This window comes from Grus americana, chromosome 25 (assembly GCF_028858705.1).
Source record: "Grus americana isolate bGruAme1 chromosome 25, bGruAme1.mat, whole genome shotgun sequence".
In the NCBI taxonomy this organism is placed as follows: Eukaryota; Metazoa; Chordata; class Aves; order Gruiformes; family Gruidae; genus Grus; species Grus americana.
In genome coordinates, this window is record NC_072876.1 from 2,254,323 (window position 1) to 2,272,372 (window position 18,050).

The 18,050-nt window shown below is 49.7% G+C and overlaps 2 protein-coding genes across 5 annotated transcripts in view; one reads left to right on the forward strand and one right to left on the reverse strand.

Moving 5' to 3' along the window:
- TMEM183A (transmembrane protein 183A) lies at positions 1-13,369 on the reverse strand. 2 transcript variants are annotated; one of them, XM_054803481.1, is made up of 8 exons: positions 13,218-13,369; positions 12,412-12,501; positions 9,218-9,373; positions 6,781-6,940; positions 5,473-5,653; positions 2,050-2,130; positions 1,281-1,436; positions 1-474 (listed from the first exon to the last, which is right to left on the reverse strand). In XM_054803481.1, the coding sequence occupies exons 1-8, from the start codon at positions 13,312-13,314 to the stop codon at positions 289-291; spliced, it is 1,107 nt and encodes a 368-aa protein (XP_054659456.1). In that variant the 5' UTR covers positions 13,315-13,369; the 3' UTR covers positions 1-288. The 2 variants fall into 2 exon arrangements, with proteins under 2 accessions (XP_054659456.1, XP_054659457.1); XM_054803482.1 differs by lacking the exon at positions 13,218-13,369 and adding an exon at positions 12,807-12,825.
- A 90-nt stretch (positions 13,370-13,459) lies between these two features.
- Positions 13,460-18,050, forward strand: part of PPFIA4 (PTPRF interacting protein alpha 4) — a 61,499-nt gene continuing 56,908 nt past the window's right edge. For 2 of the 3 annotated variants that reach the window (XM_054803473.1, XM_054803474.1), the window contains exons 1-2: positions 13,460-13,550; positions 14,162-15,071. The gene's annotated coding sequence lies outside the window, so the exon portion shown is untranslated. Of the gene's footprint in view, positions 13,551-14,161; positions 15,072-15,935; positions 16,003-18,050 lie in introns of those variants that run through there. The other variant, XM_054803472.1, reaches the window with a different exon arrangement.

The window sequence follows — 18,050 nt, forward strand, 5'->3', positions numbered from 1 at the left end:
TTAGCACCAAAAGGATTTTAAATGAACAGTTCCAGGGAGCTCCTTTCAAATCATAAAACGTGAATTTTACATAAAAGTGTGTTTACAAATAGTTTCTGCTTTACACTCAGCTCTGCCCATCACTGACCAGAAGTTATATACATACAGACTAGCTCAGTAGCTTCAACCACTTGCAAGGAGACTGCAGAATTTATTTAAGAAATAAAAATAGGATTTCCTGGTTCCTTGAAATTCTCTTCAGCCTGCCAGATTCAGTCACCTGCTGGCTCCTGCAGACTCAGGACAGCACTAAGCTTTTGGAGAGAAGGGGTACTGTGGGTGCCACCAATCCAGGAGCCGCACACTATGCACAGGGTCCAGCACAACCTGCACTCCTTGGTCGAGCCGAGGTTTCTTGCCATTGCGAACTGGGGCGTCCTGGAACACCAGGCGCACACGGTGATGCCTCATGTCTGTGCTCACATTGATGGTGAACTGCAAGAAGAGAGACAAGGAGGCACTTCAGAAAAATCAAAGTGATAAATAGAGTTCTTAACAGAAAGCTTTTAAATATTTTTTTTTAAATTCTTTTAAATTGTACGAGTCTAAGGTATGTCAGGTGCTGGCAGAGTTGCAATCAATCTACAGCCCTGAATTCAAACTAGTTCTCTCTGGCTGACAATCCCAAGTAATAACACCAGAAGTGAACCTGAGAGCAAGTGGCTGTCAGAAGTCTGGAACTCACTGCTCTGCTCTTGTGAAGCCAGACTGAACCTCCCTGGGGTACAGGTCACTTCTGAAACCCTGACAAGTACAGCCACACGTGCTGCCCCACGTTGTACTACTGCTCTTGCCTAAGCACAACTGCTCTGCTGCTGTCCGGAGCCAAGTTTGTGCAAGTTGGTCCTAAAGCTCTTCTTTCTCCCAGCAGTCAGGGACCATATATACACATTGCAAGAGTTTGCTCATAGGTTTTTGCTCTCAGAACTTTTTGCTGTAAGGTAAGGAGATATTTTCTTGAGGAGGGAATATTTCTTGTACCCTGACAACTGATCTGCCCCCAGATGCTGCACAGCCACAGCAGATTCTCGGTATCATCAGTATTTGCTGCACCAAATAGGCAAGAGCTGATGGAAATGCAGAAGTTAAACTGAGGAGATCCTCAGCATTTCCTCTGATTGTTAACCTTAAGACTGCCAGAATGGGTTTGTTGATGCAGCAGCATGATTTACACAACGCCAATGAGGTATCTTCTTCATCTCCTTACAGAAACTGCATAGGCAGATTTGCCAAACACTTACCAAGGTAAACGTCATACCCATGACTATTGGCACGAATATGAAGTTAAAGGTGGTGATCTGCAGTAGACAGCAATCCTGATCCGGATTTGTATGGACTTCTTCATACTGAATCGGTGGCTGAAGACCTTTACAACACTTGCTCTTAAATCTGGGAGACTTGAAAGAGAGAGAGACTTATTTAGCTAAGCAAGAACCTACGATTAGAGTTTGGCTGCTTCTCACCGGTGCTTACTAGCCGGTTCTCACCACATTCCTACACCTTTGGGCAGAGCATTGTACACACAATAAAGAGCCATTGCTCAGGACAGGCAGTTTGCAGGCTCATTGCTTTAGAGGGAAAAGCTGCAGAAATCCCAAGGTACCATGAGGTACCTTGCTTCTCCTGAGACCTGCTACTGGAGGTTTTCATTGACAGCGGTGGCTTTCTTCACTTCTCTGGGAAATCCTTCCCATGGTAAAACAAGAAGTTTCAGATTTTGGTCTCCTTTTTGATCACTAAATTCAAATAGTCTGGTTTTTGGTAGTAATCAGTAGCAATGACCCAAAGATTAGATTATTTGGGGTAACAAACGAGCCATATCTTACAGTGGAGAAAGGATACCAAATGAGGAAATAAAAATGAGGGATTCTAAATGTCTTGGTAATACAGACTGAAGCCTGAGCGTAGTTTCAGAATGCTTTAGTTTATCACAGGAGTCAAGAGTTTCTATTTATTGTCTGAATGCTTAAAAAAAAAAAATTAACAGCCATTCTGGTTCTTCTTTCATACCTGCTTTTTGAACTTGAAGTTGAATTCCCACATTGCTTCTTGTCTGTTCCCTTCAATCTTTTTGCACCAGAAAAGCAGACACTGAGGTGGAAAAAAAAAAAAGAAACACAAATTTATGAAACCCTTAGAGGCACCACTTTAAATAAGTTTTAGCAGAGCATAAAAGCTTCCAATTACAAATACAATTATACAGAAGCAGTTAGGAGCCATTTATTCAAATTAATTACGTTCAAAGAACACACTCAGCAGTTTAGGTCTCCCAGTTTCAAGTTGGCCGACTCATCACACAACCAGATGACACAACACGTAGTCACTGACGTGCTAAACAGAAAAATCCCATTGTGCAATTTGTCCCTTCCATAAGGCAGAGACGAGCCATAGAGATTCACCCATTTCCCCCACCCAAGAACCAGACTCCAGACAAGACTAAGGCAAGGAACAACTGAAAACAGAATAAGGATCAAGAAGGAGAGAATCCAGAGGGAAATGCAAAGACCAATACATGAGCTATGAGGTGACAGATAAGAAAGTTCATAAGCCACTGTGGTGTCAAAAGAAGGTCTTGACATCACTAGGCACCCACTGTCGTACTTCAGAGTATAGAAACACTGTCAGGATAGCACAGTATGATCAACTCGCTGTTCCTTTTTGAAAGAAAATGAGAAAAGGGCCTCAAGACAGCCTCAGAGGTAACCAGCACTGCCCTCCCTTGCAGACATACACCAGGAGTCCTCCAATTTAAGGCAGTTATCACTGTGTGGTCCAAAGGATCCATCCCAGCATGCAGCACTTGTTCTAGGGCAGGAGTCTCAGCAGAACTCCTGCATTAAACAGAGTAGGAAGGAAATTCCCTGCCTGCCAGTGAGTAGAAGCAACTAGCCGCCTTCAACAGCCGAGAAAGAAATCTGGTAAGTCAGTCCAGCCATCACTGAAAGTGCTTCCACACCACAGATGCCAGCCCACCACAGGCGGTCTTATCTTTTAACAGTGTCAGCAGGAAAAGGAAGAATAATACAGGTAAAGACAACTTCCCATGACCCACAGAGTGTCTCTCCCACGCCAAGAGAAGGCCTGACTAGGTTGCAGGGCGAAGCACACATTTAATTTCATTCCAGGATAGCGTGACCCCAAATGAAAAAAAGCCAGAGCCAGCCTCCATGGGGGCTCTGTAATTAGAGACTACAGGTGATACAAGACCCTCTACTTCAACTCTGAGTCATGTCCATAAACAAGAGTCCTTAAAGGACCTTTATCTCAACAACCTTCATGAGGTGAACAACAAAGCTATGTGGAGTCAAGCTCAGAAACATGCGTCAAGTAACCTCCACCCGGGAGGAGGTGGACCTCAGTTTTTCCCCCCCCGATAAAAATGTTCTCCAGATCTTTTTTAACTCAGGTGAGCAGCAGATGCTGCTGAGTTTAACTCCACTGTCAGTGGCATTTGTAGTTCACCTGCAGAGACAGCCTGGTCTAGCAACTGGTTTGGTCATGGCAAGTAGTGAAGCACAAAACGGTCAGTACCTCCTAAGGGGCAGAGGATGTCGTCCACGGGTCAGCCGTCCTGCCCTTCAGACGCGCCGTACGGCCTGCCGCTCCACCAAAAATAATGGGGGTGTCTTTAAAGGGCAAACACTTCTGCTGACACCATAACGGCTCCAGTGTCCCACACAAGCTAGGCTAGGGAAAGAAAAAAGGAAATTAAAGAGGAAAAGCTAGATTTGATAACACCCGGGTCTGGGGTCTCCTCTTGCCACATGCAGTTTATGTAGGCATTTGCCATTAGTTTCAACGACCCGTAAAGGTATAACCAAAGCCCAGGAAAGCAAGAATGTGGAGAGGCAATGTCAGATCCTCCTCCGTACCCACTGTGCCAAGGCATTTCTGTGCACAGTAACACAGGTGGAGCTCAGTCTTGCAATGCAGCAGTACAGCAAGACCTGACTCAGGATAGCTCTTTTATGCTCCAAGGCGTTAGGTCAAACCTCTACTGTTCTAACAAAGCCTTGTCACCATTTAATTTCCTTTTTTTGAAAGCTGAATAATAAAAGACTGTACTTCAAGAATCTTCCTCAAACCATTAGTACAAGTAGAAGCACTAGCAGTGGGCACCAAAGCCGTTATGATGTCAACGTGAATGCTTCCAAAACACCGACCCTGCCAGCATCATCTCAGGGTTTCTAGCTGTTAACAGCCACGCTATCAGATCCGAGCAGCAGTAGGAAGTTAGACTCAGAAGGACTAAGGTTAAGCTGGAATTTCCTAGAAATGTTTTGGCCTTTTTTTTTGTTTTGTTTTTTTCAAGAAAGATGATACCTAAACTGGGGACTTGGGGAGAGAACGAAGAGCTCTGGATGCAGAGATAAGACTACACACACAACTGCGTGCTTTTCTCCTGCTCTGCAGCACCACCTGCTTGTGTTACTACCAGATGCTCCTCCCTAAGTGGTATGGCAGTTTTTTCCAGTATCCACCCAGGGATAGGAAGGAAGAAAGTAGGGACGATATCACATACAGATAGATGAGGTTGCTCTATTTTGCATGGAAAAGAAAGTGCAACTGTTGAACCAAAATCACTTCAGTTTGGCTCCAAAAACCTCATTCAACAGGTTTTTGACTTTGGAGGACGGAGAATTCACATTGTTGCTTAAGCTGCTCACAGAGTATCAGCCAGTTGCAAGTTAAAACCAAACAAGAGACACAGAGGCATTTCAGAGTTAATGGTCAACAGCAATTAAAGAGGAATGGATATGTAAGTGCTCCAAGCTGGGACAGCGAAGGGAATTGCCTGCCCACACCAAAGACAAACCCTTTACAGCCCAACACAACTGCAACCCCAGTCCCAAAGCAGACATTTGCTCTGCACATTTGCCATGCTCACCTCACTACCCTCCCTCACCCAGACACCGAAGACAACGGATGACCTACAGGAACATAGTATGAAATGACTCCCTTTCAGATGCTATGCTATCAGTGTCACTTCTGGTATCTCTCCAGATGCCTGCTATGGAGAAAAGATGTATTCTGGCAGACAGCGTCAGAATAAAGCAGAAAATATAAAAGCTGATCCTACTGCAACCTCCTTTCAGCAACAAATTTGCAGCGGAGGAGGGAACAGCTGCAAATATCCCTAGCAGTTCTGACATTCAGTGAAGCAAGTGCCTTTTTGCTGACTACAAAGATGTTATGGTAGGACTTAGGCAGAAGTTACCCAGAAGAGTAACTAGAATCCTCTGTACTAGCAACTATACAGACACAAGTAACCAGCATGCTTTTTAAAATCACTACTCAGAGTTAGTAACCATCCTACACTCAAGCTTCACTGGTGACCATCTAAACATCATCTATTTTTCTTCTAGAAAGAGAACAAAAATCAGAAAGAGCAACATCTTCGACATATCCAACTTCCTTAGTGATTCCACTTACTCTGGAATTTTTTAAAGTGCTGGGAGTACTGTCTGGAATAGCTGGATTCCTGGAGACTCGAGATGCGAAAGGCTCGTACATGTGGTACAGTGACCGGATGACACACGCACGGAGACAGTGCAGCTTCTCCATGGACTCTGGGCGCAAGCGGAGAGGCAGGTACGCATCCAGACTGTAGTGCCTGAAAAGCCAACAAGAAACCCAACAGATGCTGAAGGGTCAGAATGCCAGAGACGTGCAGAAGAAAGCTACGAAGAGAGCAACGTTGAGAGAAAACTGAACGTCTGATTGACCAGAGGACCTCTTGTCAACTCTGAGCACTTCAAGGGTGTTGTACTCCTCTATATGATATCACACAACAGTCTCAAAGACTTTACCTGCATCAGACGGATCTCCAGCACACACACAAGCATATCATGCTACAATTCTCCAACAATCCGTCGCAGACAGGATGCCCAGAGAGACCAGATGGTGTTTTAGCTGCAGGATGCACCAAGGCACGTAAATTCCTGCAGTTTCTCAAGGACTCACTTTAGCTGAGGTTGACTGCATGCTTGCAGACAACTGCCTGAGCAGTCTGACTCGAGGGTCGTTCTTTGATCAGATGCCAAAGGAGCCTTTGCTAGGGAACATCACACTAAAAAACAGGGGCGAGGATGACCATGGCTGCTATTTGCTCTGTACTCCTGCTGCTTGCACCTCCTGGGCAACAGATACAGACAAGTAAAGAAAACGTTCTGTCCTGAAGGAAAGTCCAATTGACATGCACCAGGACAGAAGGATTTGCATCAAGTTTTGACAACCTCTTAGCTCCTCTTCTCTTACTTTATTTACAGTTTACTTCTGCTACTGAGGCAGCTCCAAAACGCCTTAGTTTCTCTCATGCCACCCTAATTACAGAAAGGTGACCATGATCAAAGCTTGAGGCAGGGCAAGTTTTCTGTCAGTGATGTTTGCGTGTCTTGCAGTAAGGTAACAGCATCAACTTTACCATAAGCACTTCGAGGGCTTTACACACAAAGCAGACTGTTACAAACAGGAGCGTGTAGGCCATGGCAAGTCGAAAAACACACAATGCTTTGAGATTTTATACGGAGCATATGGGAATATGCCACAGATCTGTTCCCAGATCCAAAGCAGATGCAATATACCACAACCCTTGCCAAACAAGGCCCACACCACCAAGTCATACGCAAACATTTTAGGTCTCTAGCCTATAGGGGAATATTCCCTCATTTGCAGCTCTGCAGAGAGCTGGTCACTGCTGAAGCCTCCTACAAATAGTTTAAAAATTCTCTCTAATCTCACCTCCTGTAGAGCCTGGTCCAAAAGGCGGCAGTGCAAGTAACAGTCCAGGCTTTCTTGCAAATTAAAGAAAACCGGACAATGTCTTCAGGGCGAATGTAGGAAGCCAACAGCAGCCAGATATCAATGGGGTATTCTTCTCCACCACCTCCATCAGGATTTTCTAAATGCAACAAAGGTATGTTAGTGTAGTAAATAACCTCATTACCAAATCACATCTAGAGGTGTGTGCTTTACTACTGGTAGCACAGGGTAAGCAGCTGAACCATGTATATACACACAGTCAGCCAAACAAGCCCACATTAGTACAAATTCATTGTCACTACTACCGGTTTTCATCAGCATGCGCTTGCTCATCCACACAACCATTACACTTTCCCTTTGCTGGATATACATCATCGTTTATCCCTGCTGCTGCACTGTTTGCACACATATGCAAAGTGGCAAATTCAAACAATTCGGGCTGAAAGGGTTCTCTGGAGGTCTCTAGTCCAAACAGCCCAGCTCAAAGCAGGCTGAATTAGATCGTTTTGTTCAAGGTCTCCTCCAGTCAAGTTCTGACTGTATCCAGGGATGGAAACCCCACAGCCTTTTTGGACCCTTTTTCAATGCTTGACCCTTTCACAGCTAAAATTCAACACATAAGTGGAAAAATAAAAATTCAATGGATACAGAGGCAACTTTATGTAAATGAGGGCCAAGCTCATGCATTTTTGTTAAAACTGCTCATTTAACAAGTCAGAAAAAAATGCTTTACACTAGAAGCCCCTGAACATTAAAACATTGCCAAGCTTGTCAATTCTTTGTTCAAATGGTCACAATAGAAGCTTTGCTAGGGAGGGCAGGCAATTGTCTTCTGCAACTCCTCTAATGGCTAATCAGCTGCTTTTCTTAAATCTGCAATTTAATTAAAGCTTCTGGGATAGGAAACTTTTAACGCAATTCACAGATGAACAGAATGGCCTGTTCTTCCTCTCAGGTGTCAGAACTGTTCAACCAGAACAGAAGATTCAGAAACTCCTTTCACTCCTGCAGTTTTTAAGTTAATACCACACATTTTTCCACAGACATTGCTCCAACTTTAGGAGAAAAACTGCTTTCAACGGATATAAATAGCTAAACAATGCTGAACATTAGGAACGTTAAGAAAAAAGAAAACAGACAACTTGCACAGACTGCTAACAGAAAAAACTGCTAGAGGTTTGTGACCAAGTGGCTAAAGGAGATGTTTAAGAACTTGAAGGTGCCAGATCTAATTCTGAGATAGCAAGTTAATAACAAAGGGCAGAATCTTATCCTTATGTGGTAATTGCTTCATTCATTGCCAAGGAAAGCTCTGGATGTGATCACTTCCCTACATTACTACAGATTTATGGCAGGCACACCCACACCGGGCTGTAGCACCCACTCTGCTGTTTCAGCTCTGACTCAAGCAGCCATCAAACTACACAACTGCTGAACTGCAGAGTGCAGCCAGAACTATCACTGGCCTATTACCATTTTTTCTTCCCTAAATATGTAGCAGAAATAAATAAGACAAGGTTGTGGTAGAACAGAATACTGTCTTTCCAAACTTGCACCTCCCATAACTCTAGCCACTCAGATATTCTTATTTTCCCAGGCTTCCAAAGGATGTCTCAATAAAAGAGATTAAACTCTCACCCCAGAAGAGTGCTGTGCATCTGCAGTCTGTGGTGGATGTTGATGTGTTACATAAATTAGTATCAGCATTAATAAAGCTAAGTATTTCTTAAGCTGAAGAAATCAAGTTAGAAAATTTTCTCTCAACCTAAAAGCAACCTGTTATTAGAAACTCCTGCAGGATTCCACAGTGCAGCAGAACAGTTTGTAGCTTAGACTGCACTGCGTATCACTTTCTATAGAGTTACTCAAAGTGTCAATGCTGGAGGATACATCTCCTTGAAATTAACTTACTATAATGCCACTAGGGCCAAATTCACTCACTGGAAAAAGAGGCCTCTACATGCATTTGTAACAAACCACAGCCCTGGAAACATCCTGAAACAGAGCGTGGATTTTGCCAACAAACACATCACGGATAGCAGCATTGGTTTTCCCCCCCCAAAACAAACCCTGCTTTCACCAACACGCATTCAATGAAGTAACATGTCCAGTGGCAAAGTTTCACAATTCTTTTGAAGAGCAGCATTCGTTTTCCAAGGTTGAAAGAAGTTTACTGAAAGCCACCAGCTCTCAGGCCTTGATTTCATGCCCAAGGCTCTGCCTTTGTGAAAAGACAGCACCTCTGACAAGAGTCCCAGCAGGTTTAAAAGTGGTTTAACCCTCAGCATTCCTTTGTGCACATATGAGTTACAGAATGCCCCATGACTAGCCTGTAAATAGCAATCAGTAACATCACACATGCAGAAGATCAGAAGCAGCCCACACAAAGCCCCCCAGGAGAGGCTGGCAGCTGTACCTTTGTGCCTTTTGCTCTTCTTTTTTCTAGATGCAGTTCGCCCGTTGATGCTTTCCTTTGTATCCATTTCATCGCTGCTGTCACAAGACTCTCCTGATACAGAGAGAACTTCCTCAGCAGGAACACAAGAAGCTTCCAAACCACAGAGGGATTTTACTAGAATGACAAGCAACGACACAGTAGGTATACCAGCAGAGCAAAAAAAGGTGATCCAAGTTCAAGAGTTACTTCAGTGGAACCGCTGCCGGAGCCACTGCTAAGAAACGACGAGCTAACTGCATTTAGAGCTGGTGACACAAACAAGTAAATCCTGGGTGCGAAATCCTGGGCGGGAGGATTACCTTGTCAGAGGAAGATTAGCACGGGTGACTGAATTGGAACGCAATTATACAAGCTCTTGTTTTAAAGAATGAACAATGAGGACGATTACCAGCACATTATGCAGATGATCCCATTGGTTTAGCTGAAGCTGTTTACAACTGTGAATAAAACAACAGGCTCTTTTCTACAGTGCTAACTGGTTCCCCTGCATACCAGAGCTTCCTTGCGTGACCACCGTTCAGTCTGTATAGAGCCAGCACCTACTCTGTAATTGTTCTGTGAACACAGAGAAGATACGCTCCCTTCTCAGCAGGATAAAGCGATCCTGTGGTCGATGACACACAATCCATCACGGATATAACTCAGTGCCAAGCACACAGGAGCTCCGCTTACCCTAGAATTTAGTGGAGGGAAAGAGTCTGGCCTAATGAGGAAAACAGCAAGTCGAGTCAGCTGGGTTTGGGGTTTTTTTTCTGCCTCTGGGGAGGTGTTTAGACACATCCCTGTTAGGACATATTATTTTAAAACTTGATCTGTAAACTGAGAGCTCGTTAGGGCAGAAAAATCCACGTGCAAGGCAGTAATGACAGTCTTGAAAGAGGAAGGTGGGGCTCTACGTTACAGCTGCGTGAGGCACTGTCATAGCCAGCATTGTAACAGCATCACAAACACTTTGCAAACAGTCTGTAAAATTCATTCAAGAAAGTTGAATTTCTATCTAATGTGCTTGGATGAAAAAGAGGACTTCTACTAAGAGACACTTGACCACACGAGAGGAGGCCTGCGCTGCTCAAGCTTTTCTAACCTAGCACAAACTGAACCCCAGGAAGGTTTTGTACATCACAGTTACAGTCAGCAGAGCCACCAGAGCACCAAGTGTGCTGTTTGAATTAAAGGGACAGAGTGGTAGGGGAAAGAAAAAAAAAAAAAAAAAAAGGATCAGGAACTGACCATAAATAAATTCAGGCAAGATGTTCTCACTTCTAACCACAGAACGAGGTTTTGAAACAGTCATACAGCAGATGGAAAGACAGTCATAGGATAGAGCTTGACTGTACTCACCGACTAGAGATACTTTCAGTGCTTTGCTAAAACACTTCTACTTTGCTTTGCCCTAATTACTCTGTAAATTGTACGCCTTCACTATAGTGGTATCCCACACTGTCAAATCATACTGCCCTCACTACATGAGAAATAGATGGGAACATTACTGGCAGTAAGTTATGACATCAAATACAGCCAAGCAAGAGAAGACAACAACTGATGGAGACCCATCACACTCTGCAAAGGAAAGATCAAGTCCATTCACATGCTGAATCACACTGCATTGCAATTTTGCAGAGGCGCATCCTCTCTTCAACTCACAGCAGTAATCCCCACCCCATCCCTGGGGGTTAGGATGGGGAGGAAAAAAGCCCAGGAAAATTCCACCTGGCCTTTGCTCCTCTCCCATTGAAGCTCCCCACTTGCTGGCAGTCACCCACAGTGTGATGTTTACTTGGAGCCAAGAGACAGGAGGTGAGCAAGGCCAAAGGCCAAAGCTCCCTGGCCAGGAGCTGCTGTCTCCTCCTGGCTGGCTGGCTGCCTGCTGTCCCCACGCGTGGCTCACTGCACCAGATAAGGCAGTAACATGCATCATGACTGCACCAGATAAGGCTGTAGCACAGCCCTGGGGCTGGAGAGGAGAGATCCCAAGGATCCCCGCCTAAGGAGGGGAAAGCCCCGGTGACTCTGCACTGCAAAGACCAGAGAAAGGGGTGGGCAGGGAAGTGCTGTGACCTGGAGTCATCTAGACAGAGCGGAGGTGAGCCAGAAATAGAGCAGGATTTTAGGAGAGGGGTTAAGCTGGACAAATCAGGTGATGCTGCATGCAAGGACTCGGGGTGGGACACGTACAGGGAGAAAGGAAATACAACAGAGTTTGCCAGGTATGATGCCAAAGTTCAGTACTTTGAGGCAGTGTGGCAGAGAATATAAAAGGGTGAACAAGGGTGAACAGGAGAAGGAATGGGAAGAAGGAAGCCCTCAGCCTATTACAAAGGAGGCAAAAGAGGGAGGTGCCCTGATCTTAAAAGCTTGAGAAACAGCAGCTAAAAAGGATATTCACCAGCATTCCTGCCCTGTACAGCTTCCCAATGACAGGCACTTGTGCAAAGAGCATAGTTTCTTTACACGTGTAAAATTTCAGCAACATATCAAGAGTTTTCCTATATGAAGGGTTCAGCTGTCACTGTCATTCACCTCTAATGTGTGACCAGCTACATTTAAGATTAGAGGCCTAAACATTAACATTTCTCAGGCAAACAGGATGTGTTAGTTCAGAACACTCCCAGCAGCTAAAAAACAAGGAGGAAGTAGATAACAAAATATTGCAATATCTGTATAAACTGCTCGTTTATACAGTTCACCAAGGAAACAGCAACACCCTAAAAATACCTCCTTGCAGCTTGCAGTATGGGGGGTGGGAATAACAACATACGTCTGCTAGAACTATCATAACCTTATTCCCACTGCGAAGAATTATATCTGCTAATAAAGTTGTCTACAGTTTTTGTATGAGGTAAGTAATAAATACTCCTATCATGTTATTTTCTGCTTCAAGCAGGAGATAATGCACAATAGTTAATGGAAAAAGGTCTTCCATTTCAGGCACTAACACTCAGCAATTCTTACTGGACTTCTAACAGGCTTTCTGCAAAACCTCTTGTCTAAAATCCTAAACATCGGACTCTGCAGAGGAACACAGGCTCATTTTCAGGCACTAAATGAGACAGATTTTCTCAGGCCACGGAAGGAGAATTTCCCACATCATGCAGAGGCCAGCAAAACGCGGAGGCAGCCTGGGGAAGGCAGGCTGCCCAGTGCAGACTCACCTTCCTGCTGAACTGCATTGGCCACAGCTTTTTTCACTCGTCCAGATTTCACGACAGCTGGGTCTGAGTTAGCATAATCTGCCACCGTCACTGCAGGAGAGTCGGGAGACAGAGTGTCAGTGGGATTATGGATTATAGGGGAGGAGATAGAAGCTCTAAGAGCCACGATCCCTCAAGGGAACACTCCCCATAGAAACAGAGAGTTGAGCAGGAGGTGCACAAGCAGGAAAAGGAGCCCCAACAGAGAGGTGCAGGCCAGGAGCCCCTAGCAGGCTGCTACCCCAGGCCATCAGGCTACCAGCCCCAGGACATCCACCCCCCTGCCCCGCCCAGCCCAGCCCGGTTCTCCCTCTCCCTCCACCAACACCAAACCCCACACCCCGCTTACACACAACCTAGCTCACGCCTGGCTGATCCTCTAGGCCCGGGGCCCTCCTTCACAGACCAAGACGGCTCATTTCCCCACTCCCACATCAGGTCAGATCTCTCCACCTCCAACTGGCGGCAGCTTTCTCCCTCCACAAGCCCGTGTGGGCCCGGCTCACCTCCCCTCACCCAAGCCCAGGCCCCTCAGCCCCCCAGGCGAAGCCGCTTTGTCCCTCAGGCCCCAATCCAGGCCCAGGCCCGGCCCCGGCCCCGGCCGTCGTTCCCAGGTAGGGCCGAGCCCCAGCCTGGCCCCACTCCCCTCAGACCCCGCTCCAGGCCCGGCCTAGCCCCGCTCCCCTCAAGCCGCAGCCTCGGGCCGGGCCGTTCCCCTCAGGCCGCCGCCGCCGCCGCCCCCCGGCCCGGCCCGGCTCGGCCCTCACCGCGCTCGGAGCAGACGTCGTCGGCCCGGAACTTGAGGCGTTTACGGGCGCCCCGCTTGGGCATGGCGGCGGCGTCGGGGCGGCCGCGCGGGGCCATGTCCCGCCCGGGCCGCAGCGGGGCCGCGGGGACAGCACCGCCCCCACCCACCCCGCGCGAGACCATGACGTCACCCGCCAGCGACCCTGCCGGCGCGGCGCTCTGACGTCACGGCGGCGCAGGAGGAGGGGTAGTTCTCCGTGATGCCTTCCTTCACGTCATCGCAGTGAGAACAGCCGCTGTGCTGATCACCCCTGGGGGGATTCCCCCCTCCCCCAGTAACAAAGGGCTCTGAGGTAACTGTCCCCTCACAGTAACGAGAGCACTTGAGGGGATTTCCCCCCTCCAGCTCTTCCAGTACTGAGGGGCTCTGAGGTAATTGCCCCCCAAGTCCTCCCAGTTACAAAAGCCTCTAGAGTAGTTGGCTCCCCAGTGCTCCCAGTAACAGGGACCTCTGAGGTAATTGCCCCCCAGGCCTCCCACTAATGGTCCCTGAGGCAATTTCTGCCCCCCTGCCCCCAGTCCTCCAGTAAGGAGGACTTCTGAGGTACTTGCACATCCCCCCCAGTCCTCCCAGTAACGAGGGGCTCTGGGGCAACTGCCCCTCCCAGTAACAACTGTCTTGCCCCCACAGCCCCCCCGAGCACTTCCTCAGTACCAATGCCTGTGTGATCCCCTCCTGCTGCCCCTCGAGCCCCCAGCTCCAGCCATGCCCCAGCCCTGGGTGTCTGTCACCCCCCCAGGGTGCCCCGGCTGAGCCCCCACCACCACCCTGCAGACAACCAGTGACTGGGAGCACAGCCTGCACCCCCAGAGCCACCCCGTACCTTTGTGGTGGGCAACACCTCTCCTGCGTGTGCAGCGATAGGTGGTCACAGGCTGTAAACTGTATTTACAATTTTTTTAGGGCTAAATTGGGTGCTTGGTGCTTGTTGAAAAAATGATGCCATTTCCCAGGGGAGGAATCACCCAAAGAGGATCCACAAAGGGAAAATGGGAGCAATAGCCCAGAGTCTGATGACAGTTTGGGGGTCTGTGCCTCCCAAATGCTTGTGCCACGCTGAAACAGGGATTTGGGTGCTGCCAAGAGCAGATGCTGGTTGGGATTCCTGGAAAGTCCTGGAGGTGACCAAACTGGGAGGCTGGTAGGGTCCTGCTCCCCTCCTTTGGGACTTGCACAACGGCAGATGGGCACAACCCCTGTCCTGTTCTCCCTCCCTCGATGGGCACCCAACAGCCCCCAGTCTGCTGCATTTTCTGTCTGCACTCCTTTGCTACAAGACCACAGGATATGATTCAGCTCTAGGGAGGCCCGGGCTGCAGCGAAACGCTTTCAGAGCTGTGGCTTCAGCACTCACGCCTCCCCAGTGTGAGGTGACTTGGGGTGCAGAGAAATCCACATTTCTTCTGCTTTCCAGGCATGGACAGGAGCTAACGGTGCATGTAACTTATATTCCTGACAGTATTTCTTTCTGCGTTTCTTAAAATACATTAAGAGCATTTTATCAGCAAAGAACGTATCTGATGATTGAGTTTTGATCATCCCAGACAGGAAAGGCCATTCCTTGACAGATCCTGGTGCTTTACCCACCTCTTTGGTACTTGAAAATGTTTTCCTTGGACTATGCTATTTGTCACCATTATTTGAGAACTGTATCACAGTATTATTTTTAAAAAGTAGAGGTTGGCTTGGCTTGGAACACTCCGACACATGGAAAACAGATGAAATTTTACCAGGACAGGACAAAAGCAACGTGAAGGTGGTTGGTTGCGAGTCTGGCCGGCATTCGGATCCAGCACACTCTCTCCTCCAGCAGGTTGGTGGCATTTATCTGAGATGTCCCCAAAGTCCTCCAGCAAAAATACTGAGGAATGAGCTTGGTGTCCCTGGTAAAACCTGGTCAGATGAAGGAACCAGTGCCGCTCTTTGATGACACAGTGATCCCGCTTATCCCCTGCTGCGTTGCTGAGCTCCTGGTTGATGGCCCAGGTGAGGGCTGCCCAAGGGATGTTGATGGCTGTGCGAGGGCAGGAACAGCATCTTGTGGTTTCAGGGGCCCCAAATTAATTACTTATCCGCTAACGACACCTCCCTCTGCTGGGCAAGGTGAGGGGCAGGTTAGCCCTTTGGCTGATTCCGCTGCAGTTCACGGACAGCCTCCACCTCAAACCCCGTTTTAGGGTGCGAGAGACAGTCCCCGGGGGGGACCCGAGGGTTATCCGCTTTGCCAACATGGGGAGGGGCAACGCGCCCTGTCCCCCGCAGCTCGGAGCCGGGCCTAGGCAGGGCGAGGAAGGGCACGTGGTGGGGCATGGGGGCTCACCGCCTGGCCCCAGCTTCGCTCCCCGCGCAGCAGAGCGAGGGGACAGGGGCACCCAGAGCTTGGCTGCCCCACGGCCCGGGTCTGCTCCTGCCTCCCGCCCTCCCTCCAGGGCTGGATGGGACCCCCAGGGGAGTCTTCCCCCCCGCCGTGGGGGCTCCTGCCCCCCAGGAGAGTTCTCTGCCCTCCCGGGGGATTCCTGCCCCCTGCTCGGAGTTTTCTGTGGCCCCCAGGAGGGCTCCTGCCCCCCGGTCCCGCTGTCCCCCCCCGCACCCCGACCCCGACCCCCCCGCGGGGCGTGGCCAGGTTGGTGAGCGTGGCTGCGGGGGCGTGGCCAGGCGGGGACGGTGACGCAGTGGGCGGGGCGGGGCGGGCAGCGGGAGGCGGCAGCGGCGGCGGCGGCAGCTTCCAGCGACTTCGGCGGTCGGTGAGTGCGGGCGGGGCCGGGCGGCCCCACGCTGCCCACGGGGGATGCGGAGCCGGGGGGAGGATGCTCTGCCCCCGTGCCCCCCCGGTGGGGCCGGGCAGGGGATGCTCAGCCCCCCTTGTGCCCCCCTGGTGTGGCTGGACTCGGGGGGCTCTACCCCTTGCCCCCCCTCCGGGGATGCTCTGCTCCCCCCCAGGGATGCTCTGCTCCCCCGGTGGGGCTGGGCCGGTGGGGCTTTTACTGCCTATTGCTCCCCGGGTGGGGCTGGGCTGGGGATGCTCTGTGCTGCGGTGCCCGGCGGGGATGCTCTGCCCCGCGGGAGGGGATATCTCAGTCCAGGGGTGCTTTGTCTCCCCCCGCTTGGAGGGGGTGTCTGAGTCAGGGGGCGTACGGAGCTCCCCCATTTCCCTTGGGTTGAGTCTGAGCTGGGGGGATGTCATACTCACCCCTGAGCTGGGTCGTGGGGGGACTTGCTGTCGCTGACATTACCCCCAGGCCAGGCATCTAAGCTAAAGGGGTGCTGTGTCCCCCAAACCACTGGCCCCAGGCCAGGGGGCTGAGCCAGGCAGATGTGCTGCCCCATCCCCGCTGGGTGTGCAGGCAGGAGGGGTGAGCGAGTGGGCACATCCACTCCACCAGAGGCTGCATGGTATAGGTGGAGCAGTGATTCCTGTAACCCAGGAGTGGGGAGGGGGGTTCCTTGATTTTCAGCTGCTCTCTGATCCTGGCAGCCCCCCAATATGGTCCCAAGCTGTCCCTTTGCACCCCCCTCCCACCCATGCTTCCCCCTTACGCTGAGGTGGAGGGCAGGCATCCTGGTGAGACTGGTCCTACCCTGGCCTTCTCCAGCTCCTCTAATTTCCCAGCACCTCTACCAGTACTGTCTCCAGCCAGTGAGCATCCACCCTGTGAGCATCCACCCAGTGCCGAGCTGAGGGCTGGATTAGCCCCGCGAGCATCCACCCTGCGAGTACCTGCCTGGCATTGAGCTCTGGGCTATATCAGCCCCAGCGAGCATCTGCCTGGCACCGAGCTCCGGGCTGGACCAGCTCATAGGGATGCTTGCTAGACAGATGCTCGTGGGGCTGGTTCAGCCTGGAGGTCGACACCAGGTAAATGCCCACCAAGCTGATCTAGCCTGGAGCTTGGCACTAGCCAGTTGCTCACCAAGCTGGTCCAGCCTGTACATTGGCACCGTGCGGATGCGCACCGCACTTGGGGCTGGACCAGCCCGGTGAGCATCTGGCCAGCTTGGCTAGCTCCAGCTGTGCTCACACTGGTTCCTATCCTCTGTCGGCTGGTGCCGTCTCGTCACAGCCATGGCAAGCTGCCTCCAGACACTGTGATTTTCTCCTGAATAAAAGGGCTTGTTTATCCCCTAAATTGCATCATTATAACAGCAATTGGCTTAGGAAGCTGGGTTTTGTTAAAGCTGTACAAAACCTTCTAGGGACGCCCTGGTTTTGGCCAAGTCAGGGTTGGCAAAGTATTCATTTAAGCTCGTTTGCCACCATCTGCTCATATGCTGGAATGAGGTTCTCCTGGTGGGTTTGACACTACTGTGCCACTTCACAAGTGTGAGCTGGTACAGAGGCAAGGTGTGAGCTGGAGTTTGGTACCTGGACGAACGTGCCTTTGTGGTTTGGGAGCTTCTAGTTTGTAGTGCTTCCTGGGCTTTAGAGGAGATGTAAAGTTGCTGTCTTTGTAGCGCTGATGGTCTGGGAGTCTCTGGTATCTGTGCTCTTGAAGATGCACTGCTCCCTGTGTGGCATCTCAGGAGGGTGCTGGTTGGGAGACAGAACTGATCTCTGGGGACTTCCCTGGAGATTTGTCAGGTTGCTGGTGCCATTCCCCCAGCGCCCAGAGATGCTCAGGTGCACGGATGACTTCCCGCCTTCGCTGCAGGCTCCTCCTGCATCTCTTTTCCAGGCAGGTTCCTGAGACACTGATGGTGGGACTGATGAACAGATCTGGCTTTCCAGGGTGGTCAGCAGAGCTGTGGCTTGGCAAATGTGGGATTAAATGACTTGTCCGTCTCCGTGCAGCTT